Source organism: Nyctereutes procyonoides, unplaced genomic scaffold, assembly GCF_905146905.1.
Source record: "Nyctereutes procyonoides isolate TBG_1078 unplaced genomic scaffold, NYPRO_anot_genome, whole genome shotgun sequence".
NCBI classification, from domain to species: Eukaryota; Metazoa; Chordata; class Mammalia; order Carnivora; family Canidae; genus Nyctereutes; species Nyctereutes procyonoides.
Genome location: NW_026575035.1, coordinates 11,814,576 through 11,841,619, shown reverse-complemented (window position 1 = coordinate 11,841,619; position 27,044 = coordinate 11,814,576). Strand labels below are relative to the sequence as shown.

Here is a 27,044-nt window from a genome sequence, read left to right as displayed (position 1 = left end):
GCCTGCTTCTCCCTCTTCCTCTGCTGGCCACCTCCCCTACTTGTGTTTTTTCTTTATCTCTGTCAAATAAATAAATGAAATCTTATAGTAAAAGAAAATAAGAATTATTAGCATTTTGTTGAAGTCCAATTTATTAAATTTTTCTCCTATGAACATGTTTTTGTTACATAAAGAAGTCTGTATTTGGGTCTTATACTTACTTTGTTAACTTTTATTCCCAAGGACTTTACTCTTTTTGATGCTGTTGTGACTGGAAGGATCCTAATTTCATTTTTGGACTGTTCATGACTACCATATAAACATTTGACTTTTATTTGTTTTTGTTTATTGTATATTTTTGTAACCTGTGGTTTAAATTCATGTATTAATTCTAGTAGTTTTTTGGTAGACTCTTTAGGATATTTTACATATAGGATCATGTCATGTAAGAGTAAAGACAATTTTACTACTTCCTTTTCAATATAGATGTCTTTTTTTTTTTCCTGACCTTTTGCACTGGTTAGAACCAGTACAATGTTGAATAGAAGTGATAAGAGCAGTCACTCCTACCTTCTCTCTGATCTTAGTGGGAAATCATTCACTTTTTCATCATTAAGTATGATGTTAGCTGTAGATTTTTTTCAAAGATGTCCTTTTCCGGTTGAGGAAGTTCCACTATATTCACAGTTTGTTAAGAGTTTTTATTGTGACCTTTTTGCCTTTTCCAATAGAGGTGTTTAAAACTATGAATTTTGCCCTATACACTGCTTTCACTTTATTCCATAAATTTTGACATGTGCTTTCATTTTCATTCTGTTTCTGAAAATGTCTAGTCTCTTTTGTAATGTTTTCAGTCTATTCTTTATTTAGAGTTTGTCTTGGAAGGCAGTTCTGCATGGACTTGTGTTCCTGCACATTTTCTGAGCAGAGGAACTGACTGCCTTTTTTCTGCCCCATGATTTAAAGGATGTTTGTATCACGAGCAGCCTCAGAAGGTAGAGATACTTTCTTCCTCCTGGACCTTCATGCCTGCTGCCATCGTGAAAGACTCATTTCTTAGCCTCAGGTCCCTTGTCCGCTTGACTGTGTGCATGGGGGGCCACCTGGTCTTCCCTGTCTTGCCATGTGGGAACTTGGGCTTGGGAAATCAGCCCCAAAATGGTGATACTGTTCCTGCTACTGTTGCCGTAGGGAAAAAAAAAAAAAGTCCTTTATCTCTGCCTTAGGACTTTTGTGTGTTCTTTCAACATCCATGAGTGTGTAGCATGTTAACGTTTGAGCTTGCAGGTAGGATAATATCTTAGAATCATCAGTTTTAACATTCTGCTATTTCCCAATATTGGAATTTTTCCAACTTCTTCTTATAGTTGATTTTTTAAATTTAATTCCATTCTAGTCAGAGAACATATTTAAATCATTTAAGTCCTTTTAAATTCATTAAGACTTTTTTATGGCTTAGCATATGGTCTGTCCTGGAGCTGTTTTTTTTTTTTCTTCTTCTTTCTCTGTATGTTCCATGTGTGCTTAAAAACTATCCATATTCTGCTGCTGTTGGGCGGAGTGTTCTATAAACGTTAGGTCATTTTTGTTCATAGTGTTATTCTTGTCTTCTGTGTCCTTTCCTCTAGGTGCTCTTTCAGTTATTGAGGATAGGATATTAAAATCTATAGGTAGAATTGGTACATTGTCTATTTTGCCTTTCAATTATGTCAGTTTTAGTCTTATATGTTTTGGGTCTCTGTTGTTAAACAGGTATTCATTGAAAGTGCTTGTATTGTGGGCACCTGGGTGGCCCCACGGTTGAGACACAGGGCGTGATCCCGAAGTCCTGGGATCGAGTCGCGCATTGGGCTTCCCACAGGGAGCCTGCTTCTCCCTTTGCCTGTGTCTCTGCCTCTCTTTGTGTGTCTCTCATGAATTAATAAATAAAATCTTTAAAAAAAAATGCTTGTATTTATATTTCTACTGATCATGTTTTTCTTTGTCTCTAGGGGTATTTCTTTTCATAAAGTCTGTTTTGCCTGATATTATTACAGCCATGATGCTTCTTGTACTGTTTGTATATTTTTCCATTATTTATGTATGTATGTATTTAGGTATTTATGTCATACCTCTGGCAGACTCTATATAGTCAGATCATGCTTTTTTCTATCTGGTCTGACAAACTCTGTCCTTTGATTAGAGTGTTCCATTCATTGACTTTTAATGTAATTATTGATACTGTTTTATTGACATGTTCCATTTTATTGTTTTTTCTGTGGGTTTTTTTTTTTTTTTTTTTTGCTGTTGTTGTTGTTCCTCTATTCTTCCTTTACCTTCCTTAGTGTACTGTTTTACTTTCTCTGTTGATTTTTTTAAACTATATTTAAAAATTTTTTTTGGGGGGTTGATTGCTCTAAAAACAATATGCATCTTAATTTATCATGTCTATTTCCTGAAGTTGGTTATTGTTTTTTTGTTTGTTTTTTTGTTTTGTTTTGTTTTTAGTAACTTTCCTGGATTTTATTTGAGAACTTGTGACTCTTGTATGTGCAGTGGCTCTCTCTACTCTGTTTTTTGTTTTATAATTTAGCCTTTCTTTTTAGGGGTAACTCCAGTGACTGCTTAACTTAGTTCAGTTGGCAATTTGTCAGAGGTGATCAAGCATTGCTAATAAGCTTGTCTATGGATCTATGTTTGAGTTTGGGGGGTGGGGAAGACATTGAAAGGACAGGCAGTTTTCAGGTCAGATCTGGACCTGAAAACCGTTTCTTTCCATGGGAATCCCCTTGGGTCTTTCCTGCATGTGCACACAATGACCCTTGCTCCAAGGAGGGCTGCGATCTCATACTAACAGAATTGTGGGGATTCTCCATTTTTCTTATAGAGTGTGCTAATTTTATTGACAACACCCCTGTGTGTGAGATTTTTCCTCTCTTCAGTCCCATCAGGTTTTCAGGGCCTATCGCTGTGTTAGAGCCCCTGTGATGGGGCAACTGCAATAGAGCCACTGTGAAAGTACAGTTTTGATAAGGCCACTGTGCAGGGTGACCTGGGGACATTGGGGGGCAAGGGGCTGCAGGGGGAAGATGGGAGAAGCTCAGGTGAGAATGCCATAGACTCCCACTGTTCTTACCTGAAAATACAGCAGCTCTTCACGAATAAACACTTCTTAGTTTTTTTTGTTTGACTTTAGCTGATTTCCAGAGCCCTGGAAATTTGACAATTTTGCTGAGTATTACAGTTGTTTTTTTGAGAAAAGGATTTACTGATACTTTTTCTCTGCCACAGCCAGAAGGGGCTCCTATGGCACTAAAATTTTAGGGCTCTTCATAAAGTGTTAGAACTTTGTCATCTTAGTGAATGACATTCTGTTCTTAGCAGAGTTGACTCTTTGTTTGCCTGGGTCTAGTTTATTAATTGAATTGTGTCAAGCCATGCCAGTAAAGTCTCGAGAGTGCTGATTTTAGATGATCCTATAGCACAGTCTGATAGGAAACCTGGCTTTTATAATTCCTGCCCTGGCACTCAGGGATTACTAATTATCCAAATAATTTCAGGAAATTCATTATTTCACTGGTGTCATTTTCAATTTCCATAAAATGGAAATAACAACAATCACCCTTGGAAAAACAGGTAAGAGTTTACAGATGTGGTGATGGTATTATCTGGGGTACCTGTATATGCTGCCAACGCAGTAAGTTTTCACGATCAGGGAAATCTCTGGGAGCTCATTTAGAAGACATTCTTCATGAACACATTAGGAGAGAGCTGGCTTTCATCAGATAGCCTAAATTGGCAACCCAAGCTGTGCTATTATGAAGACAGTTCATAATCTGTACAGTACTATTAGACAAGGTATTAATAGCGTGTTGTTAAGCAGTCATGAGTTTCTTAGGGTACTTGAACCCACAGCTAGGTAAAAGGGGTGACCATATTTATAAGAGGTGCTGACTTGTAAAGAATACCGAAACATCATTGGAAATATAATGGGATATACCTAGATGTGTTTCATACGGTTCCTCTGGGGCAATACCATGCAGAGTTGGAAAGAATATTTTGATAAACTGATTGCAATAGGGAATGAAGCCCTCAAAGAGCATGCTTGAGTCAGAACACTTACTTCTAAAGTGTCTGAGTGAACTTAAAGTGATGATGTTAGTCTTGCTGACTTGAATACACAGATTGGTGCTAGAGCCAGGTAGCTTAGGACAGTAAGGGCTTGTTCTGCTGCCCTCAGTCTTTCTTTTTCATCTTTTCCTGCTCAGCATTTGCTCTCTCTTCTCAACTAATATGGGACAGTAATCTTAAAATGGTGGTAGAAAGTTTGCTAAATTATCCGTAAGATATTTGAGGGGCCCTTTTCTCCCTTCATTACATACTTATTGACAGCTTTCTTTTTACCAGTCACTCTGATAGGCATTGCCGAAACAGGATTTGCTACAAGTTTCAAATCTTTTTCTTAATTGATGGTTAAACTATAAAATAAAGAACAAATGCTTTAGAGAGTTTAGGCTTTTTTTTTTTTTTTAATCGGAATTGATTTTCTCTTCTATTTCATCCTACTCTGACTGCTGATTTTGAGATTTCTCCATTCATCTTGCCTCTTTGGAGATCATATCTGACCTCCTTATCTGAAGCTGGCTGGCCAGTGTCATTGGTCAGGTATTCTAGGTATGCCAGCTAAAAATGACTTAGCAATCACTTGGTTGAAACATGCCAGTTTTACAGACAGAAAAACTAGAATTCTTTTTTTTAAATTTATTTATTTATTCATGATAGACACAGTGAGAAAGAGAGACACACACAGAGAGAGAGAGAGACAGAGAGGCAGATACGCAGGCAGAGGGAGAAGCAAGCTCCATACAGGGAACCCGACATGGGACTTGATCCCGGGACTCCAGGATCACGCTCTGGGCTGAAAGCAGACACTTAAACCACTGAGCCACCCAGGCTGCCGCTAGCATTCTTAAATCAGCCCAAGTTGCATCACTAGTCAGTGGCAGAGAATGTATAGAACCCAGTTGTCTCCAGGCCTGCTCTTTACAACACAGCACAACACAACACAACATAACACCATAATTCAGCTACAGTACAACTCCCTTTATAAGCAGAATTGATCTGTGTATTTTTGTGTCTATTATTTATTCATCCATTAGTTCATCCATCCATCTGTCTCTATCCTATTTCTTTTCCCTCAGACTTCATAGTCAGGATAATATATATAAATTAATTTTCAGGATATATACTCAAAACATATTTTGGTTTCTATAACTAATATGAAATGGGAAAAATACTTCTCTTTGTCTTCTGTAAATGTTATTTGTGATTGCATGGGCTCATCTCAGAGATAGAGGTAGGCTTTCACACGTTTTTAGCAGAAAACTTTATGATAGAACAAAACTTCATGTTTTCAGGTTTAAAATATGTAATTAATTATTTTTATTTCTACTGCAGAACTGCATGCTACTTGGAGGACGGAAGAACACAGATGTTCCCCTGGAAGGATATTTAGTAACACCAATACAAAGAATTTGCAAGTACCCTCTCCTTTTGAAGGTATTTTATGTGTTTATTCACTATAGTGTTTTCCTTGTGTCTGCATATTTTGCTGATGGTCTTAAATTTTTTTTCTTTTTTTAAAAGATTTTATTTATTTATTCATGAGAGACACAGAGAGAGACAGAAACACAGGCAGAAGGAGAAGCAGGCTCCATGCAGGGAGCCCAATGTGGGACTCTATCCCCGGTCTTCAGGATCAGGCCCTGGGCTGAAGGTGGCGCTAAACCGCTGAGCCACCGGGACTGCCCAGTGAGTAGTATTTTAAAACTCTGGTTCAGTGGCAGGATTTTACCCTTGAGAAATTCCCATTGGTCTAATATATGCACCTGTCTACTGACAATGTTATATCACTTCAGTTAAAGTTAGATAGTTCTAAGCCACAGAAATCTTTTGGGAAAAGAGACTCATAGTGCTTTTTATAGAAAATAAACTTGTTTGAGTTTTATTTAGAGTAAATGCATTAGTTTCAAGATAGATCCCATTAAATACCTTATGACTGGTTATATAGCACTTTATCTACAGGGTTCTTTATCTTTAGTAATTCTACTGTTGGCATATTTTTTGACCTCCCCTAATGTTGGCAACTTCTTGATGGCAATGGAGCCAAAGTCAAAGTTACATAACTTCAGAACTTGGTGTTTAAATCATTATTACAAGGAATGCTGTGCATCACATGGGACAATAAATGATAGGACGTAGGATGACAGTGCTAAGCAAAGCTGCCTCTGGAAAACAGAATGGGCCCCAGTAATGGTTGTAGGTCCACCGCCTTATTACAATGACCAAAAGTTTTATTGTGAAAAACAGATTATAATGTACTAATTATGCTCATACTGCAAGAGTGTGCAAAAAGATTAGAATAGCAATTCTGGAAATGGTAGTTTTTGGAACTACAACAGCAGCACAGGCAGTTGGGGATGGTGGGTTGAGCACATGAGCTCTGAGCTCCAGTCCTAAGTATTCTGCTTACTAGCAGTGTGGCAGAACATGTAATCTAATCTCTTAAAGCCTTGGGTTTTTATATATGAAACAGAAATAATAAGGATGAAATTATGGTGTATGTCTGCAAGAATGTGTATATTGAATATGTATATCTGTTTATGTATGTGTGTATATACATATATATGCATATGGAAAAGGTATTACATAGAAATAGTAATTGAATTGTTTAATGTAAATCATTTAGCACAGTATGTACTCCATATATGTTAGCTGTTATTTACTCATATATATTTGATTCTGATTTATTTTAATAAATTATTACTTGCTATCTAAATTTTTAAAATAGTCTCCAATATTATGCACATATTAATTGGTGTTCTTATTGATTTATTTTTTGAGAAATAAATGTATGGAATTTGTACTTAAAAACATTTTTTTAACTACAACTTCTGTGAGTTGCATAATTGGGTTTTTGGGTAAAATTTCTTTGAAAACAGTTTCTTCTTATTAAAAAACAAGTTAAAATTACTTGGTTAAGCCACAGAGAGAAGCTAACACGTGGATCTCCAGTTCTGCAGACTTTTAGTGTGGTCTTCAAGAGGTGAGGAAGATTGATGCAGATGTGACTCTTGTCTTTATGAAAGTCCTTCCAGACTTCTGACTTGGTGACTCAGATCACTTCAGTTCTTCCTGGACCTGATTTTGGAATCCCAGGCATTTGTTTGTTTTAAGAGTCAGAAGGGATAGTGATACTAAGAGAAATAAGTCATGCTACATAGTTGTTCTAAATCACTTCTGGATAGGGATGACCACTGGATAGGGTTGGTTCAGCTGACCTCTCAAAAGATAGAATCATGGACACATCCTTACTTAGAAAGAAAAAAAAAAATCAACTCACAGCACCTTCAGTGGAAAGATGACATCTTTCCCCTTCTTAGGATGATTATCTTCACAAAGAAACATGAAAAAGCCATTTACTTGTAGTAGATATGTTGGTGTTGATATTTTTTGTGGTTGTTGTACCATTGTGCTGATAATCTCTTTGATTTTGGATGGTTTTATTTATTCAGAGAAAAACATTAGGGGATTAGGCTGTGTGTTAAAGAAAAGATATATTGATCTTATTTGTGGAACTTGAAATTACTGGTTTGGCCAACCAGCACAGGGTTCATAGAAAGTAACTGACAAAAGATTATTACTAGTCATTTATCTTGCTGTTTCACATTATCCAAATTCATGTCTTGACTCCACAGATACCCATGGGGCACAATTCCATAGGGCCCCAAATCATAGCCTGCAGACTGCCTTGACCACTTCACATAATTTACAAATACTTCTACACTTTAGAATTTCTAGAGGAGCCAGCATATCTTTTTTATGGATTTGTGATCCAACATAAGTTTTTAAATCTTGTCTTGGGAGTGATGTAATGTGTATTGTTTTGGTGCTGGCTCTGCAGAGCCAAGTGTGAAGATACTGAATGCAGGGTCAAAGTTTATGGCAGAATCAGACCTCAAGAGAGTATAACAACAGCATATTTTCCCACTGTATGTTAAGAATTAAGAAAATTCTTTTAAAGACTTGCCTCAGGATTTCTGTAATTGTGTTAGTTACATGATGATGGCAACTGTAGTAAAGAAACAAATGACTAATTAAAAAGCAATGTGGTCACAACTGTCTAGACAGTGGGTGAAGATGTTTAATTTTGTGCTTCTAAACAACAAACAAGACCTTTTAATATATTTAAAAGATTAAAGATCACTCTTGTTCTGATATCCTGAATGGAAAAAACCATAAACTGCCAAAAAAAAAAAACCTCCAAAAAATCCAAACAAAAAGAAAGCTATCGAGGGGCATATGGCAATTCTTTCATTGCAGAGAGTGAACCTGAGTTATTGGTGAAAATAGCATAAATTGCTGCTTTAGTGATGGGGTATTGTGGAATTTATAAATTATTTCTTTTGATAGAGTATAAAACATTATTTAAAAATAAGACATGTTTTTATAGTTTCTCAAAAATATGTTAGAAAATTAGGCATTTAAATTATTTTTGAGGGACTCCTGAGTGGCTCGGCAGTTGAACGTCTGCCTTTGGCTAAGGGTGTGATACTGGGGGACTTGGGATAGAGTCCTGCATTGGGCTTTCTGCATGGAGCCTGCTTCTCTCTCTGCCTGTGTCTCTGCCTCTTTCTGTAATCTCTCATGAGTAAATAAATAAAATCTTAAAAAAATAAATTGTTTTTGAAATTATGGGACATATTTATTTAAAGACTTAATGTTCTGTTAAAGACTCTAAGAAAACATAAAAAAAATCTATTTCTGTTGGAGCAGAGGTCAAACAAAAAAATTACATGCTGCAGGTGAGATATTTGACAATCTGAAAGGATAAACCTAATTTATTTCTTAAAAACAACATAATTTTAAGGCAAAGAAGTAAAGGAGCTCCAAAATGTGTATCAGGGTAACGCATATTCATTGATTGAACCTCTTGTTTTTGATCTCCATCTTAGTGGAGTTTGTGATGTCACTTCTGAAAGTGGCTCTCACGATCTCTGCAGTTTCATTTCCTGGTCAGTCCGAACCTGCTGTACCAGAAAGCTGAAGATCAAAGGGTGATTTGCTTTTTGTGTATAAACAGGAGTTGCTGAAACGGACTCCAAGGAAACACAGTGACTACGCAGCAGTGATGGAAGCCCTCCAAGCCATGAAAGCTGTCTGTTCTAACATAAACGAGGCCAAGAGGCAGATGGAGAAGTTAGAAGTTTTAGAGGAATGGCAGTCTCACATTGAAGGCTGGGAGGTACATTCACTCTACTCAACAATGGAACTTAAAATAGTTTTGTTGTGTCTTAAGCTGTGTGTAGTATTGTTGACACTGGATAGAACCATAAATGGTCGTTTTCCCAGATAATGCCACAGGGCTGTAACGATTTCCATAAAGTGCTGTCATTATTATTTTTAAATACCTTAAAAGTGCCAGTTAATTGACTTAATGTCAACCTGAAAGCAATAGAGTCATCTAATATTGCATGGGTTATAAGCTGTGGTATTTCAGTATTTGTGCACCTTGATTATCCTTTTTCCTGTCTTTCTTTGGTCAATAAGTACAGAGCCAGAACCTAGGAGAGTAAGGAAGGGGAATAACACTCCATACGTGTTCTGTGATACTGTTATTTTCAGATTCTAAATTAGGTGTTTGATGATGAATTTCATTTTAAGCTCACTTTATCTCTCTAAATTTGAATTTCTTCATTTCTAAAATGAAGGAACTGTCTATGATATGATTTTTAAGGTCCATTTGAGATGAAAAATTTTATGGATTTATGATTCATTAGAGAACGATTTTTTTAATGATAAAACAAATGAAGAGTGATTCAGATTCTATTCAGAATCTGTAATATGTTTTCATCTATGGTAACTTTGAATCCCCATTATTTCATGGGATTGGAACCTTATTTTATTTTAGTGCATATTAAAGCATAAACTAAAATTTTGTTTTTATAAATTGCCTTAATTGAGATGAGCATGAGCTTTCAACTAGGATAACTTATTTTTATAAAGTAAGAAGTTAATTTTTTAAAGGTATAAAGATTTAAAATGTTTCCAACCAAATAATGTGTCACACATATTCTAGTGGATTGCTTTTTATTTTTAGGTCTTTATAATTGACTAATTTGTTTCATATCTTCAATATGTTAGTTCCCATTTAGATCTAAAATTATATCCATTTGGATTTGCAAAGAAATCTCAAATATTGACCTCTGGGAATTCCCCTATTTATCCACTCTTTACCATGAAACTTTTCAAATACTAGCTGGGATCTAAGCTTTCTCCTCATCTATATTCTTTGATTTCAAGTGTCCAGGGTGACCTCCTATTTCAGCATGAATGCTACTTATTTCAGTCAATTAAAATGGTTGTGTGTTTTACAGTTGATTCATGATGATAATTCCTTTCCTAGGGAGCGGTTATCCTGCTGAGATGAGGAAAATGGACTTAAGTTTGCTTTTGTCATTCTGTTGTCATTCAAACATTGGAAGAGAATCCGAACTTGCTTTAAATTGCAGGGTTTTTCATTTATATCTGCCAGAACTTTTACCAAAACAAAATTTCACAGATTCTTCTGGGTACTCTAGGGAAATGGAATCTTTCATAATTTTGTTCCTTCTCATGTATATCCTAAAAATTGAATCTACTGCAGAAATAAGAGATTCTTTTTTTACAAGATTTTATTTATTTATTAGAGACAGAAAGAGAGAGAGAGAGAGCGCGAGCACTAGTATGCAGAGTGGTAGGCAGAGAGAGAGGGAGAGGTAGACTCCCCACTGAGCAGGGAGCCTGATATGGGGCCTGATCCCAGGACCCTAGGATCATGACCTTAGCTGAAGGCAGATGCTTAACCAACTGACCACCCGGGGCCCTAAACTAAGAGATTCTTTGAAAAGTGTTGATATTTCTTTCACTGAGCATGCCAGTTACTCAAAGGAAGAATGTGTGGATCATACTGTGTCATATACAGCTCATAACAGTGGGTGCCTCAATCCCCCCAGCCTTGTATTTACAACAAACAGTTGGGGTGCAAGAGGAAGATGGGGCATCAGGATAGAGGAAAGGAGCTGCAGGAATTCAGATATGACTACAGTTCGGGAATGCACAGAGGAGATCATATAAGTGTTGGGTCCCAAAAAGGGCAGCAATGCAGATTCTACTTGAGTAGGATTTGAATATGATTGCATAAGACATAGGCATGCTGCTTTAGAGGTTTTTGGGATGTTGAGGGAATGCAGCTTGGAGGAAGACCCAGCCAACTGGTTGGTGACTTGTGATAAGAACTTGATTCCCCACGTCAGTCCACCACCTTGGAGAGAGGGGGAGGGCTCTGGTTCCTTCCTGGAAGCTTAGGAGAAACTGCTGATAGGACTCCAGACATGTACAGGACAGAGGGATGAAGGCAGGCCCTGGGAGGGAAGGGGGATAGTTAAAGAGCTTTCTTTGAATTGCAAACAAGGATTACTGTTCAGCTTGCAGACAACTTTATATATGTTTAGAGTAGCTCTAGTGGGGTTAGGACAGGGCCAAGGGAAGATGTCAGGTGGCATGTGGGCCAAGAACAGAGTTCCTTAGAGAGCCTGTGAGGTGAGAAACCTTGAGCTAAGGTTGGGAAACAGCTCCCTGTCTAGTTCCTTTGCTGGGACCTCCTCATGCAGGCCTTTTAGGATCACCTTACGGACGAAACACTTGCTCCAGTAAAATCTCTTGAATTGGGTCTGATTCTGATACACAGTGAATTTGTGTTATTTCTACTTTAGGTGGATTATTTATTTCACTTAATTATCCAGGGTCTTATTCTCCCATAAACAAATGAAGGTTTTTTATAGTAAAATCTGTCAGGTATCTAACCTATCTAGTATTTTGTGCTGTAAATTATCATTACATTCCTTTATGTTGAGTTTAGGTAGACAAGTGATTGAAATTTTTGGTTCCCAAATCAGATGACCTAGTGCAGAAACCTGGCTTTTGAGCATACTTCATCCCTAATCCAGGCTCTTACCCTTAGTTTGGGGGTAGTACATCAGACTCTCCTACATACAGTGTAGGTTATTGCAGGAGTCAAAGGAAATAAGTAGAAGTGCTTTGAATACTGTAAAATGCTATGCAAATGAGTAGTATTTTATTTATTTTATTTTTGTAAGATTTAAAAAAATTATTTATTAATGAGAGATACAGAAAGAGAGAGAGAGAGAGAGAGAGAGAGAGAGAGAGAGGGAGAGGGAGGGAGGCCGAGACACAGGCAGAGGGAGAAGCAGGCTCCATGCAGGGAGCCCAATGTGGGACTTTATCCCCATCTTCAGGATCAGGCCCTGGGCTGAAGGTGGCGCTAAACCGCTGAGCCACCGGGACTGCCCAATGAGTAGTATTTTAAAGCTCTGGTTCAGTGGCAGGATTTTACCCTTGAGAAATTCCCATTGGTCTAATATATGCACCTGTCTACTGACAATGTTATATCACTTCAGTTAAAGTTAGATAGTTCTAAGCCACAGAAACTGAAAGAAACATTAATTTAAAAGATAAGGAGTACTTCACAGAATCAATAAGAAAGCTATACTCTCCATGGTGGTAGGCAGGCTCATCAGTGCCCTACCTAAAATGAATAGGCTCTAATAATTTTTTTATTTTCAATTTTTTTCTCATAAGTTTTTCCACACTTACATTACATCACTCAAGATTTAGGATCAAAACCTAAGATTCCTCTAATCTTGCCTAGGTAAATTTGTTTAGGGGAGGTCAGGGGTCCTTGGTTGCCAATCATCCCCTTTCCTTTTGAGGAAAGGCTGATCCATTGTACACAATCTTGGTGAGCCTTTAACAGTTTGCTGAGGTATTTTAATCCCCATTACACAGATTTTAAAGATGAAGGCCATATAATTCACCTCAAATGCTTATAGCTAACAGATGGCAGAGTTTAATATGAAAATAGACAGCCTGGTTCTAAACCCTGTATTTGTTGTCACTGTGTAATATTATATCCACCCAGACAAAAATTCAGTTAATTCTTTAAGTTGATAACCTGCCCTTTAAAACTAAATTGATTATAGAAATTAGGTTTTTGTCAGCATTTACATAGTGACCTCCATCACAGAAGATGTGTAGTTTAATTGCTCATTTTTTAAGTCCTGCCTCTTATTAGTGTAATTCATTATATCTCAGTTTTATGTCTTATCCATCATTTAAAACATTGCACAAGATATTCTACTGAAGGTAATTGTAGGGCAATGATCAGTGTACTTGAAAAGGAAGTTCATTAGCTGTTTAATCAGAGTCACTGATTCATTTCATAGAACAGGATCATTCTCAGTCTTGGTCTGCTTTTTGCCTGATTGATAGTGTTGTAATGATAACTGTAATCTCCGGAGTCGTGATGAACAGGGGAGTATTAATAAGCATTGTGTTACTTGGTAATTCAGCTTTACATCCATGATGGCCTATTTGGAGTAGATCTCTCAATCTGAAAAAGTTATATTAAAAGATAAGAGGCAGAATTATTAATATATGAAGGTGTTGGAAAAAATAAGATCAAAGGAGTTTTTGTGTTTTAGAGAGTAAAAAGAAATAATAGAAATTTGACTCCTTGGTTACCTTCTTACATGAAGAAATATAATGATAGAAGACCATTTTAACATCCATTTGCTGCTTTGCATATGATTAAGTTTGTGTCTGACAATGTATTGACTTCAAATCATGTTCTCTCACACTCTTCATGAGTGTGAGTCTAACAGAGGTTATGATGAAACTTGTTTCCTTTTTCTTCTCTACAAGGAGATTTGGTAGATACAAATTTGTCCACTGCCTTGAGACAGAGTTGATATATAGATGACCTTGTTATTTAAGGATAAGTAGTTTGGGAAAAAGGCCATTGAAAGTGAATCGACTTAGAAAGGGGAGCAGAATTTACTGAGTGGGAGAGGCGGGGAAGCTGGATTGGGACTGCATTTGGTAAAATGAACATTTGTGTTATTAATTTGTTTTATCTAATATATGACAGAATCTAGGTTATAACTTCAGTTAATTAGTTGAATCTTAAAAAGAGTGAGTCAAATGCTGAATCTCTTGCAGGGGGTGGGGTACATATTTTATGGCATCATGTGATAAAATGAGGTGGTATCCTTCATTTCATGTTTAACTTTTCTAGTAGTTTTAAAGTTTTTTTTTGAAAGAATATTCAAGTGCTTCATTCATTTTCTCGAGACACTCTCTTGATATTGAAACCATTCTCTTATGAAACATCCATCTAATTGTCATTCTTGTCAATTTTCTTTTCTTCCACAGTGAGTGGGCCTAGCTCTGTTAGATCTTCATCTGTCAATGCTTTCCATATGATTAGGGGAAGTTTCAAGGCCTCCTGTCATCTTTCATCTTTGCCAAGATTATGCCTTCTCTCTGCAGTCTGTGTTTTTCTGGTATTAACATTCAACATTTAGTTGACAAGATGAATGAGTTCGACTCTGGTATTAAGCAGGGAGAGCCAGCAATGGGGTCAAATAATTAGTGAGTAGTTTCATTTTATAATGATTTTTGCCATCTCATAGCTGCAAAGAATCAGTAATAAACCCTTATATAATATGTTAAGAGAACTTGTTAACATAAATTGACTTACCTTTCAATTAGTCCAGATATGGTTTAGCAATATTATTTTTATTCAGTCTATTCAGAGGTGGGGATTTGTTCTTATTGCAGTGCTTCAAAAATCATGATTTTAATGTTTGTAGAAACACTGGAAATTAAAAAGGAGCCATAAAAGAAATAAATACACATGCTTCTGGCTGTCTTTTCTGGGTGTTGTCATTTTTTGAAAGCATACTTTGGCACCTAAGAATTGTCCACCTATGAAAATTCATCATACTTCCTGCATTAAGTTCTGTAATGGTGCTTTAAAATTTAATAGTTTTTCATATATGCTGACTATATAATTAGCAGATGATTATATACCTCAAATTATAGAATCAAAATTATTCAACTTAACAAATTAGATTCTGACTTATATTATTTGCCTCCTGATCTTGTCCATGAGGTACACACGATGAGAAGAGAAGCCCTTGGTGAGGAGTGTTGCCAACATGGACTGAATCCAGGTCCTGATCTTAATGAGGGAGGTCATAGTTTGCTCCATTCATTTCAGACTGATCTCTTCGCCATATTGGAAGGCGATATTTAAATGGCATACTTCATAAATTTGACAAAGAAAATCCCTGGAGAATAATTGAAACCTGAAACCACAGCATGGAATGAACTATCTACTTAATTATAAACATATATAATCATAAACACACAGCTGCCCCTAGTATTCATCATTGTTAAGTCATACCAATTCTCATTTTATTAATGCTCTATTATTGCAATGATCACACTGCATTTAATTCTATATTTACATATTTGTTTCTTCCACTAGTATCAGGAGCAGGGGTCATATCTCAAGCCTTGGGTCTCTGTCTGCCCATCTAGGACAGTGTCTGATACATAGTGGGTTGGGTGGTAATTAAATGCAGATACAATTATATTGTAGTTATGTAGTAATTAATTGTCAGTGACTTCTCACTATGTTTTGATATTTTTGGTTCTTTTGGTAGTAGCAGTGATTCTGACCTACTTCCGTTATTTGTTTCATTTTTCTGCTACTTTGATGTTCTTTAATCCTCCTTAGCATCCTGTTCTGGCTTATGGTTCACAAATACATACCATGCAAGGTTTTTTTTTTTTTTCTTCCTCGTATTAGAGTTGAACACTGTGCAGTTGTTTGAAATTCAGTCTTTGTGAATGGATTTCCATAGTACAGGTTCTGTTTCTTTTGTCTAAGGACATATACAGATAGGCTTCCCTCACTGAAGTTCACCTTTGCACTGCCAGGGCCGTGGTGAAGGAAGAGGGATGACATGGGTTTCCACAGGCTGGAGTAGAAAGAGAAGGTTTTGGAATGAGATGCACTGAATGAGTAGACTCCCACCCCTGGTCATAGTTATTTACGTATGGTTACTTCTCACCTTGAACTGTCAGCCTTCCTTTCCTGATTTAATAAAAGCAGTGAGGATTAGAACCATTCATGTAACTTCCTTGCTGGGATTTTCCTGTATTTAATTCTCTATATATAATTCATTGCAAGCATGATTTTACATGATAAATGTAGCTTTCTAAAGGGAAATACAACTTAAAAAAGATAAATCATCTAGATGATAAAAGTACATTATTTTGGTTTTTTTTTAGGGATTGCTAAGAGAGCAGAACTAGGAATCATATGGATAAACATATTATTTAAAAATATCTGCATTAAATATGTGTATGTACATATTATATTATGTGTAATGGGTTTAAGGTAGTTCAAAATTAATGATTTATGCAAGCCCTCTTACTTTTTAAAAATAATTCTTTGACACCTTACCTCTCAAATGTTGGTTTATGACTGTGATATATAACTGTACTATTAAAGTAGCTTATTTTCACGGGCTGTATTTTTTTCACACTCACATGAAATTGTGTCTTTGTAAAGGTATTTCTATAGTTCAAGTTTTTTAAGTTTTATTTTTCCACAGTGAAATAATCTGCTACCTTCAACATCTGCATGGTGACTGATGAAACAGTGTACAAAGCTGACTTAACTAAGTAAACATCTTTCCCTTTCTTTCTTTTTTTTTCCTTTTTCTTTCTTCCTTCCTTCCTTCTTTCCTCCCTCCCTCCTCTTTCTTTCTAAAACTTAACAGAAACCAACTTGCTAGAGATTTATACACAAGAAAATGTTTAACACATTGTCTGGTGTATTGTAGAAAGTTAAAATCCTGACTTTAGTATTCATATAGAGAAAAGTGTTTATCATACATGGTTGTTCAATGACTAAATATGGATTTGCAAAAAAAAAATACATATCTAGATTTAAAAATTAGTGTCAATTATCAAAATGCAGATAAAATACCCGCTAGGTTATGTAACATTATGCAGGTTTCAGTGAATATTCACCAGTGATGAAATATACCACAGGTGACCATGTGGTATATTTGTGAACATACTACTGTGATAAACACCAGTCTGCCCTGGTAAGCAGTCAGGACTACCTCAGGCAGAGACTTGTGCCCACCTTATCTCCATGTCAGCAGGTTTGCTATACTGTGCCCTTGAGCACCTGGATTCAAGTACTCAAAGCCTCCAAAGCAGTCTTAGGGTGTGTACTGAAGTCCAAATGCATCAGCACTTACTGGAATGATTTGGGACCTACCCCAGCTTTACTCAGTTTCAATCTCTGAAGGTAGTGCCGGGGACCTGGAAATTTTAATAGGCCCATCAGGTGTGTCTTCTAAATTATAAACTTAGAGAACCATTGCCCTAGAGGCTTTGCTCTCTTCTGATGATCTGCCTGGCTTGTTTTCTTGCTTCCACATTTTTTATTTTCTAGTTCATTTGTCTGACGTCATTTTGATAGACTTTAGTGCTCCTGATTCTTACCTAGCAATCTGATGCTCACAGCCATACTTTATTTCAGTTTCTCCTGTGAATTTTATAGCTTGACTTCTTTATTCCTAACCCCACAAACTCTCCTGGTATTTCTAGATAAGTGAAAAAAAATTCACGTAATTTCAAAATATAATAAATTTCATTTACTTTATATATATATGTTTAAAAATTTTATTTATTCATGAGAGACACAGAGAGAGCAGAGACACAGGCAGAGGGAGAAACAGGCTCCTTACAGGGGGCGCAATATGGGACTTGGGATCACACCCTGAGCCAAAGGCAGATGCTCAACCTCTGAGCCACCAGGCATCCCTTTATTTACTTTAAAGATAAAAGTTGTGAGATTTTTTTTTTTTTTACTACAGAGAAAGGTAGATTTATCATGTAGTGGGGAGAAAAAAATACCAGAACATTATTTAAAAAGAGACATTTATTAAGTATCTACTTGTAGATGGGATGGATTTGAAGTGAGAGGCACATCATACTATACATAAGACTGTATATACACTTGATCAAATTTTCTTCAATATTTATAATATTGTACATATCTGTGGTTAAAAAATTCTTAATGATTGTCATAGAAATAATGATAGATGTTTTTAATAGATTTTATTTATTTATTTGAGAGAGACAGAGACAAGAGTGAGAGAGAGAGCATGAACTGGGGGGAGTAGCAGAGGGAGAGGAAGAAGCAGGCTCTACACTGAGCAGGGAGTCCAACGTGGGGCTTGATCCCAGTACTTTGTGATCATGACCCAAGTGGAAGGCTGATGTTTAACTGACTGAGTCACCCAGGTGCCCCGACAGATTTCTGTTGTCATAGAAATAATGTACAGATTCAATCATGGTAAGTCAAGAGCAGAATGGTCATACTTTATCATCTACGAGATACACGTGATATAAAGAGAAATGCTACAAGGCATTCTTTTAGAATGAGGTTTTTTAGACAAATGTATATGTTTGACAGAGATTCCTTTAAGTACATAAGCAATTCTCTGGGAATTCTTTAATTATTACTGGGAAGAGATTTCATGTGATGATAGTAGATTGCTATGGTAAAAGATGGTAAAGGTAGATACTGTACTAATTCTTAAATCTTGCCGTTAAATATTAAAGACAACTCACCTCAATGATAGACATATCTCAGTAGGATTTAGTAAAATATAATATGAATGCCATTATGATTGTATTGGAAGATACACTTTGAAGCATAGCAAAATAGTTGGGCTTGATGTCATCACCTTTAAAAGAGCTAGCGATGATAATTGTAGTAGCCTTTATAGAGTGCTTTTCTGTACTGGGCATTGTGCTGGGAGTTTTACATATGTTGTCTATTAATTCTTTGTATAAATTAAATACTAATATCCTTTTCTACATTGGTTAGAAGGCACGAACATAGCCACAGATCTGAGGAGTCATTTGGAAGTGTAGTTAGTACTGGAAGCAGAGAAAAGAGAGAGCAAGGAGACAGAGACACACTGAGAGACAGACTATGGATGATCCTGTCCAAGTGGCAGATTGTGTTAGCTCATTGCTTACAAACTACTCTAATTCTAATTCACCAAGAGCATCATTTCTGCCCTCTGGTCCTCTTTCCCGCCCTCCCACCCATCCTCTCTCTCTCTTTCTCTCTCTGTCTCTCCCTTCTTGGTACATAAACAAGCAACTCTAGCCCTGTCTATATGTTCTGTCAAAGACCCTCCTCTAGCACCCCGGGTATGCCTCTGACTTGTCTAATGCTACGGTCTAAACGAGTGTCCTTCTAGAAAATTTGTCTTTTTATTATAAATCAAAGGTTCAGCTGTTGACGGGCAGTGCTCAATCTCTCAAACACCAAACCTATGAGAATATTTGGTGCATTAGCTAGCATGGCCTGGCTAGTCAGTTCACTCCATTCACAGGATGGAAGATGGTTTTTCTCAGCTGGGGAGCTTGTCCTCAGCAGAAAGTCTTTGTGGCACTGACAAGACAAAAGATGTGAACAAACAAGAACTTGATGGGGAAGAGCAGTCCCAATAACCCGCAGGCAGATCACGGGAAGACGAGAGTGAGGCAAGGGGGCAGGGGTAGCGGCAGTGGTGAAACTAGCAGTGAGGGTCAGAAATCATGTCCTCTTCCTCTGTCTGGTTGAGTGTTTTTTGTTGTGGTTTTTGTTGTTGTTTTGTTTTTACTTCTGTCAGGATTCTTTCTGATTATGGTACAGCTTTCCAAACAGGTTAAGTTTACAAAGGGAGATTGTGTTGGCCTTACTTATGGCAACGTTTGGTGTGGTTGTCAGTTATTTTTATCATCAGGAATAATATATCCACTTTTTAGTTTACACAGTAGTTCCCGTGAGTTCTTCAGAGCTTGGACGGTATTTCCTGTGAGACTGTGTAAGAGGATGGAATAAATGGCCTCCATGCTTAGCTCAAATTTACCTTAAGTTCTTCTTATATTTACTAATAAAGATTATAATCACGACCAGGTCAGAAAATATGGTTAAGATTTCTGTCAAATCAGGGGGCACCTGGGTGACTAGGTTGGTTAAGCTTCTGCCTTCGGCTCAGGTCATGATCTCAGAGTCCTGGGATCGAGCCCCGAGTCTGCCTCCCTGCTCAGTGGGGAGTCTATTTCTACCTCTCCCTCTGCTGCTCCCCCCAACTCATGCTCTCTCCTTCTCTCTCTCAAATAAATAAAATCTTTAAAAAAATATTTTTGTAAAGTAGGAATGCATCTACTAATACCTACCTATATTAATATTGGAAACTTTATTGGAAGACTGGTTAATATGCAAATTAATATAACATCTGCAGTTACCCTTTAATAAAATAACAAGTTAGCCTCCTTGCTTGGCTTTTTGGGGCTACTGTAAGAAATAGTCTAATATGGGATCCCTGGGTGGCGCAGCGGTTTAGTGCCTGCCTTTGGCCCAGGGCGCGATCCTGGAGACCCGGGATCGAATCCCACGTTGGGTTCCCGGTGCATGGAGCCTGCTTCTCCCTCTGCCTGTGTCTCTGCCTCTCTCTCTCTCTCTGTGACTATCATAAATAAATAAAAAATAAAAAAAAAAGAAATAGTCTAATATGAAGTATTTTATACCTTTCATAAAATTGTTATCAATAAAGCCACTTCTATAACATTGTATAGGTCCCTGTGCAAGAATCAATGTGATGTTTCCTTGTTTACATTTTTTAAAGATTTTATTTATTTATTTATTTATTTATTTATTTATTTATTTATTTATTTATTTATGAGAGACACAGAGAAAGAGAGGTAGACATAGGCAGAGGGAAAAGCAGGCTCCATGCAGGAAGCCCGATGTGGGACTCGATCCCTGGACTCCAGGATCACGCCCCGATCCAAAGGTAGATGGTCAACTGCTGAGCCACCCAGGCATCCCTCCTTGTTTACATTTTTAAAAGTATTCTGTGTTAATTTGTTTTTCTTGGGCAGGGATAGTATTTAAATAAAAAAATCATTGCCACTGAAATTGGAATTTATATTCATATTTGATGACAGTTTTTACTTAATTATCACATGTTGAGGGATATGAAATTGTGTATATTTTTGATAGATCTCCAGTTATATGTCCACTTTTATGATAAAAGGAAAAAAGGAAGGGAAATATCTTAAATCTACAATGTTTGTAACAGATGGTCACCAGAGGGGAGATTGGTTAGGGGTTGGGTGAAAGAGGTGAAGGGGATTAAGAGTACTCTTATCATGATGAGCACTGAGATATGCCTGGAATTGCTGAATCACTATATTGTACACCTCCAACTAGTATAACACTGTATGTTAACTATCCTGGAATTAAAATAAAAAACTTAATAAAACAAAATACTTAAGTGAAACATAAAAACAAAAAATAAAATAAAATGTGTTTGTAATATAGATACTTAACAGGATCACATTCTCTCAACTTCCCACTTGGGAAGTTTCATGTTGATATATATGACTTGTCACTGTGATTTAAATTTTCATAAGCGGGGGACGCCTGGGTGGCTCAGCAGTTGAGCGTCTGCCTTTGGCTCATGGCGTGATCCCCGGTTTGGGGATCGAGTCCCACATTAGGCTCCCTGTGAGGAGCCCGCTTCTCCCTCTGCCTCTCTCTGTGTCTCTCATGAATAAATAAATACAATCTTAAAAAAAATTTTTTTCATAAGCAGGGATCCCTAGGTGGCTCAGCAGTTTAGCACCTGCCTTCTGCCCAGGGTGTGATCCTGGAGTCCTGGGATTGAGTCCCACATCGGGCTCCCTGCCTGGAGCCTGCCTCTCCCTCTGCCTGTGTCTCTGCCTCTATCTCTCTCTGTGTCTCTCATGAATGAATAAATAAAATCTTAAAAAAATAATAAATAAAATTTCATAAGCAATCAGAAAAACTATGTCAATGATTACTGTGGAAATACACAATTTAAAATTAATGTTCTGAGTTTTAAATATCAAAAATAAAAATAAAAAGTTTTTAAAAAATCAGAAATTTATTCCTGGACTTAAAGAAACCAGACATATTGAAAATAGAAATATTCTTGCAGAGCATGCTTAATGGCTATCTACTGAAAACTTTTTTTTTTGTCCAACTTAATGCATTAGTTATGATAGTTTAGGTTGTAGAAACAAATAGACTACCACATTTTAAGAGCTCAAAATAGATGTTTTTGATCAGCTCACACAACGATTAGATGCTTGTACTCTGCTTTAATGCACAGCTTTCCTCCATCTTTAGCGCACCAGGCTCCTTCCATCTTGTGGCTCCTCTCAGTGGGTGGTGCTTGTGTAAAGACGTAGTTTTGCCCCTAATCCTATGACCGTAGTGAGCACTCGTTGAAAGCTTATTTAATGAATGAGTGTGCCTATGCTAACTTTTAACTACTCCAAAGGCTCCAGGGAAGGTTGCTCTCTTTATTTTTTTCCCCCATTAATTTCTTCTTCTTCTTCTTCTTCTTCTTCTTCTTCTTCTTCTTCTTCTTCTTCTTCTTCTTCTTCTTCTTCTTCTTCTTTTATCCCTCCTAGGAGTGGATATATAAATTGAGGCCTGCCAAAAATTTAGAGAATTTCATGTACTTTGTGACGTGTCCATGGAGTTCTTTTCCCATTCCAGGGAAAGAGAGGAGGAGGAGAGGTGTATTAGGGACATGGATGTTATACAACAGTTTGAAATCATCACTTTTTAAAAGAACACAGGTAACATGTATCACCATCTTGATATATGTATATATCCATACATGTGTAAGAGAGCTAAAAGGAGACCCAGAATCTCTTAACCGCAGTTGTATCAGCTGAGACTGACCAGGAGGAGTCTAGAAGGGAAGGAGACCTCCATCCAGTGCCTAAATATTTATGGTGTCTGAACTTGCATCCTGTCCATATATTGTATCTTAAAATAAAAACAAACAGACTTTAAGGAGAACAAGAATTACGCACAAATGTTTCTGTTAAGTAATCAGAGATTATCTCCATTTTTTCTGACCTAGGGATCCAACATTACCGACACTTGCACTGAAATGCTCATGTGTGGCGTCTTATTGAAAATTTCTTCTGGAAATATTCAAGAACGGGTGTTTTTCCTTTTTGATAATCTTCTGGTGTACTGCAAAAGGAAACACAGGTAAGGTGATAAACAAGCAATACTTCAGAAATTACTTATTAATCCCCCCAAAATTAAAAAAAAGATTATTTATCGGTCTCATAGAGTTTTCCTCTGTGCTCCTGGGAACTCAGGATCTCCTCAATTTCACATGCTCTTTAGCCTATTCTCTGATTGTTCTCTTTATCTTCTTGTCAAACATGACTGAAATGTGCCTGTCATTCATTAACACTACCTCCCCAGGAACCTTCTGGAGGAAAGAATTTTTTTTGTTGTTGCTAAGCCACATGCCTCCGGCTCTGTAGGAGAGGTAGTGTGTCTTCCGTGTTTCCCATTGCTGCTTCCCAGCCATTTCCTCCTCTTCCTTCAGGAATCCTAGTGCATCTGAAATTCATGCCATGACTCTTTTCAACTTATTAGCTTTCCCTCTTTATTCTCATTTACAGCACTTACTATCTCCCTGCCATACATGGATTCAGTGATTCTTGTATCACTTTCTCCTCCCCCACACTGATTTTTGTGTGTGAAACACCAAAGTTTTGGATTATTTTTAACAATTTAAAAAATAAATAAGACCCTGATGAAGGATTATAAGTGTTTTAAGAGACTTAAAAAATTTTTATTTATTCTTGAGAGACAGAGGTGGGGGCAGGCAGAGGGAGAAACAGGCTTTCCGCAAGGAGCCCGATGTGGGACTTGTCCCTGGATCCCAGGATCATGCCCTGAGCCGAAGGCAGACTCTCAACCACTGAGCCACCAAGGTGTCCCGTGTATTAAGAGACTTATTCAAGAAATATATAGTTCTCAAATCATAGAAACGATATAGGAAAAGTATTTTCAGCTAGATAACACGCAACTTAAGAATTTCTAGCACAGTTTCTTTGCAGAGGAGTCATAAGTACTAACTGAATTTTATGGGAGCTTGAAAAAATGGATATTACCAGCTCGTTACTGAAAAATGAGAAATGAAAGTGAAAGAAATCAAATGAAATTTTAAAATAACTTTTAGCTTGTGTCAGACTTTGATTTGGTACCTTTGATGTTCTAAACTGAGCAAAAGCACATATTTATCCACAGTAAGAACAACTGTATATTGTTCTTAGTCCAAAGCTTCCATTTGTTTTATTATTTTTAAAATATTTTATTTATTTGAGAGAGAAAAATACGAGCAGGGTGGAGAGGCAAAGGGAGAAGCTGACTCCCCACTGAGGAAGGAACCTGATGCAGGGCTCGATCCCAGGACCCTGGGATCATGACCTGAGCTGAAGGCAGATGCTTAAGTGAGCGACTCAGGTACCCGCTTACATTAATTTTAAAAAGCTGGTACATAAGTCTCAATTTCTAAAGCAACCAGTGCTGTTTTGAATGGGAGGACACAAGTAAACACCAGGAGCCTCATATTTGATATCATTGATTGCATTGGTGTGTTTTATTTTTCCAAAGAATAGCTTAAATCATATTGCTTCAATGCATTTTTATTAAGTTTAGTAACAAAGTTTTTGTGCTTTCATTCCATTACAAGACGGTTGAAGAATAGCAAGGCATCCACAGATGGACATCGGTACCTTTTTCGTGGCCGGATCAATACAGAGGTGATGGAAGTGGAGAATGTGGATGATGGCACAGGTAGGTAATTAGTACTTTAAAAATGAAACACCATTAGTAAATTCCCTCCTAAGGCAGACTTCTCACCTGATAATCATTTGCAGTGAATTAGAGCTTAGAAATACTTTGTTAGAGCAGTTGGAGGAGAAAGGTGAGACAAGGGAGAGGGGAACTATGGGCAAAGTAGAAAATTGCATTTGATTGAAACACACTAGTATTCAACGCAGAGATAACAAAGAAATAGCTGAATAGGAGTGACGTACACAATCCCAGTTCCTGGTATCACCAGCATGACTGCAGAAAATAGGGAATGAACTTATTTTCTTCAATACTATGTTTTATATGTATATATGTGATTTTTTTTCATAGAATATATTAACTGTAGAATATAGACAACTAGATTTGTTTTGACTATACAGCCAGTATGCATATAAAGGTAGTATCGATTTGCTTAGAGGAAGGGTGGTTTCTGTATTTTAAGTGTTTGCTTAAAGTACTTTAAGTACTTTACATATTTTATATATGCATTTTTGCTATGTAGATTTGAAGATACAATACAGACTTTGACAAGTAAATTTATCAAATCACAATTAGTCGCAAACATTAAATACAATGAGGTTAAATAAGTTATTTTCTATTCGAAAAATACATAGATCAGATTACATAATATGATGATAAACTAATCTATAATATGAATGGCTAGTAAATTGGATCACATTTTTCCCCAATGACTAATTAAAATTTCAAAGATATGCTTCTAGGAGAAAAGACAAGATGAAATAAAATATATTAATTATTGGTAAATGACTTTAATTCCCATATAGAGAAATGTCTAGAGAGAAATGTATAGAGAATTTAAATCTGGGTTGGGGCACAGATCAGCTCCCCCCTACCACATACCTTTGTTGCCATCTCTTACTCCAGAGAGGAGAAGAATGGTTATCATCTGCAGGAATACGAATTTTCCGATGCTCAACTGTGTGCCATTTCTCTGACCCATTGTTAGCATCCTAAAAAATAGTGAAGCATGAGTGCTGCAGGTAAGGAGAAAAGATGTGCAATGAGCAAAATTCGGGTGTACTCTCTTGGGAGCGAAGTTTTCTTGTGGTGAGGTTCCTCACAGGCTGACGGGGGATGGAGGCGTGGAGCTGTCTGACAGCTGGCACAGCTGAAAATCCCTTTCTGTGCTGCAGGCTATAATACAGATGCATGTACTCACATCCTATCATGTGAGACCTAGTAGGCTATCTTTACATGGCAAGATGTGCACAATATTTTTTATAATGTAGCATTAATTCATCTTAATGCTTTGAGAGGAGACTAGTGACATTTAGGAATGTTGTCTGTCTAAATGTGAACAGCTGTCTTGCTTCAGTAACCTGATTGCTCAAGAGAATATCCAAAGCCCATGTTTATACTTGAGGTGGGTGGAAGTGAGGCAGATGAAGGCATACTCAAACCTCCCCTCTGTTTCTTCTTGGCCCTATCTCCCCCTGGTGGAACCACCTGTCCCCTATTGCTTTAGTCTCTCTTTTTTTTTTCTTTTCCCTTTTTATGCCTTTTCATGGACACACAGCTCCTGTGTCTCACTTCCTTCCCCCTGCCCCAGATGGTGTGGTTGTCCCCATTTGTACCATCTGCACTGGTAATCTAAGTGAATTTTGGTAAATTTTGATGAATTTCATCATGCTTCCTATGCTGTGGGAAACTGGGACACTGGATAAAGAAATCTAAGAGCCCAGGGCCTTTGGAGACATGGGTGTAGGATACTATCTTCAGCATATCTGTGTCAGATGTAGGAGAGTGAGAGCCTGTGTGGAGTGATGGAGCTTTCATGCAAATGGACTTTGGATTCAATCCCATGAAAATGTTCTTTTAGTGCTTTAGTGATTGTAGCCTTCAGAACCTCAGTACCTGGGAGATAGGGGTGTTATAGAAACAAGGCCTCAGACCCTGGTAGATATGAATTAGTGTGGAAGGCAGGACATTGCAGAATATTTAGTTATAAGTTATCTGATGGCACCTGTTGGCACAAACTTCCAAGGCTCGGGATTCGTCGAAATATGATGAATTTAATTACACTTTGTAGTATTCGGTGAAGGCCTTATTTCTTCCTTAAATATACACATGCAGCATACTGCTGGAATTTGGCTGCAAATACTTGCTACAAGGTCACTTAAAGAAATTTTAGGCTGCAGCTGGATACCTTCCTTTCACTTCCTGCAAAGAAAATTTACTTTTCTAATAAGCATGTCTACTAGGTCTTTAGGAGAAGTGTATATCCTCAGCCAGGACTTGGAAATTCAAAATTAGAATTTCTGAAGATGAATAGGATCTTGAAGATCAACATTTCCACTGATGGAAATGAGGCCACATTGAAGAACTAACTTGTCCAGCTGTTTCATACGAAGCT

General features: G+C 37.1%; 1 protein-coding gene across 1 annotated transcript in view; it reads left to right on the top strand.

The window, feature by feature from the left end:
- The window catches only part of PREX2 (phosphatidylinositol-3,4,5-trisphosphate dependent Rac exchange factor 2), a 283,936-nt gene that overhangs the window by 78,200 nt on the left and 178,692 nt on the right, over positions 1-27,044 (top strand). The window contains exons 5-8 of the mRNA XM_055318289.1: positions 5,416-5,517; positions 9,101-9,262; positions 22,914-23,047; positions 24,549-24,652. Coding sequence (XP_055174264.1) covers positions 5,416-5,517; positions 9,101-9,262; positions 22,914-23,047; positions 24,549-24,652 — 502 coding nt within the window. The remainder of the gene's footprint in view (positions 1-5,415; positions 5,518-9,100; positions 9,263-22,913; positions 23,048-24,548; positions 24,653-27,044) is intronic.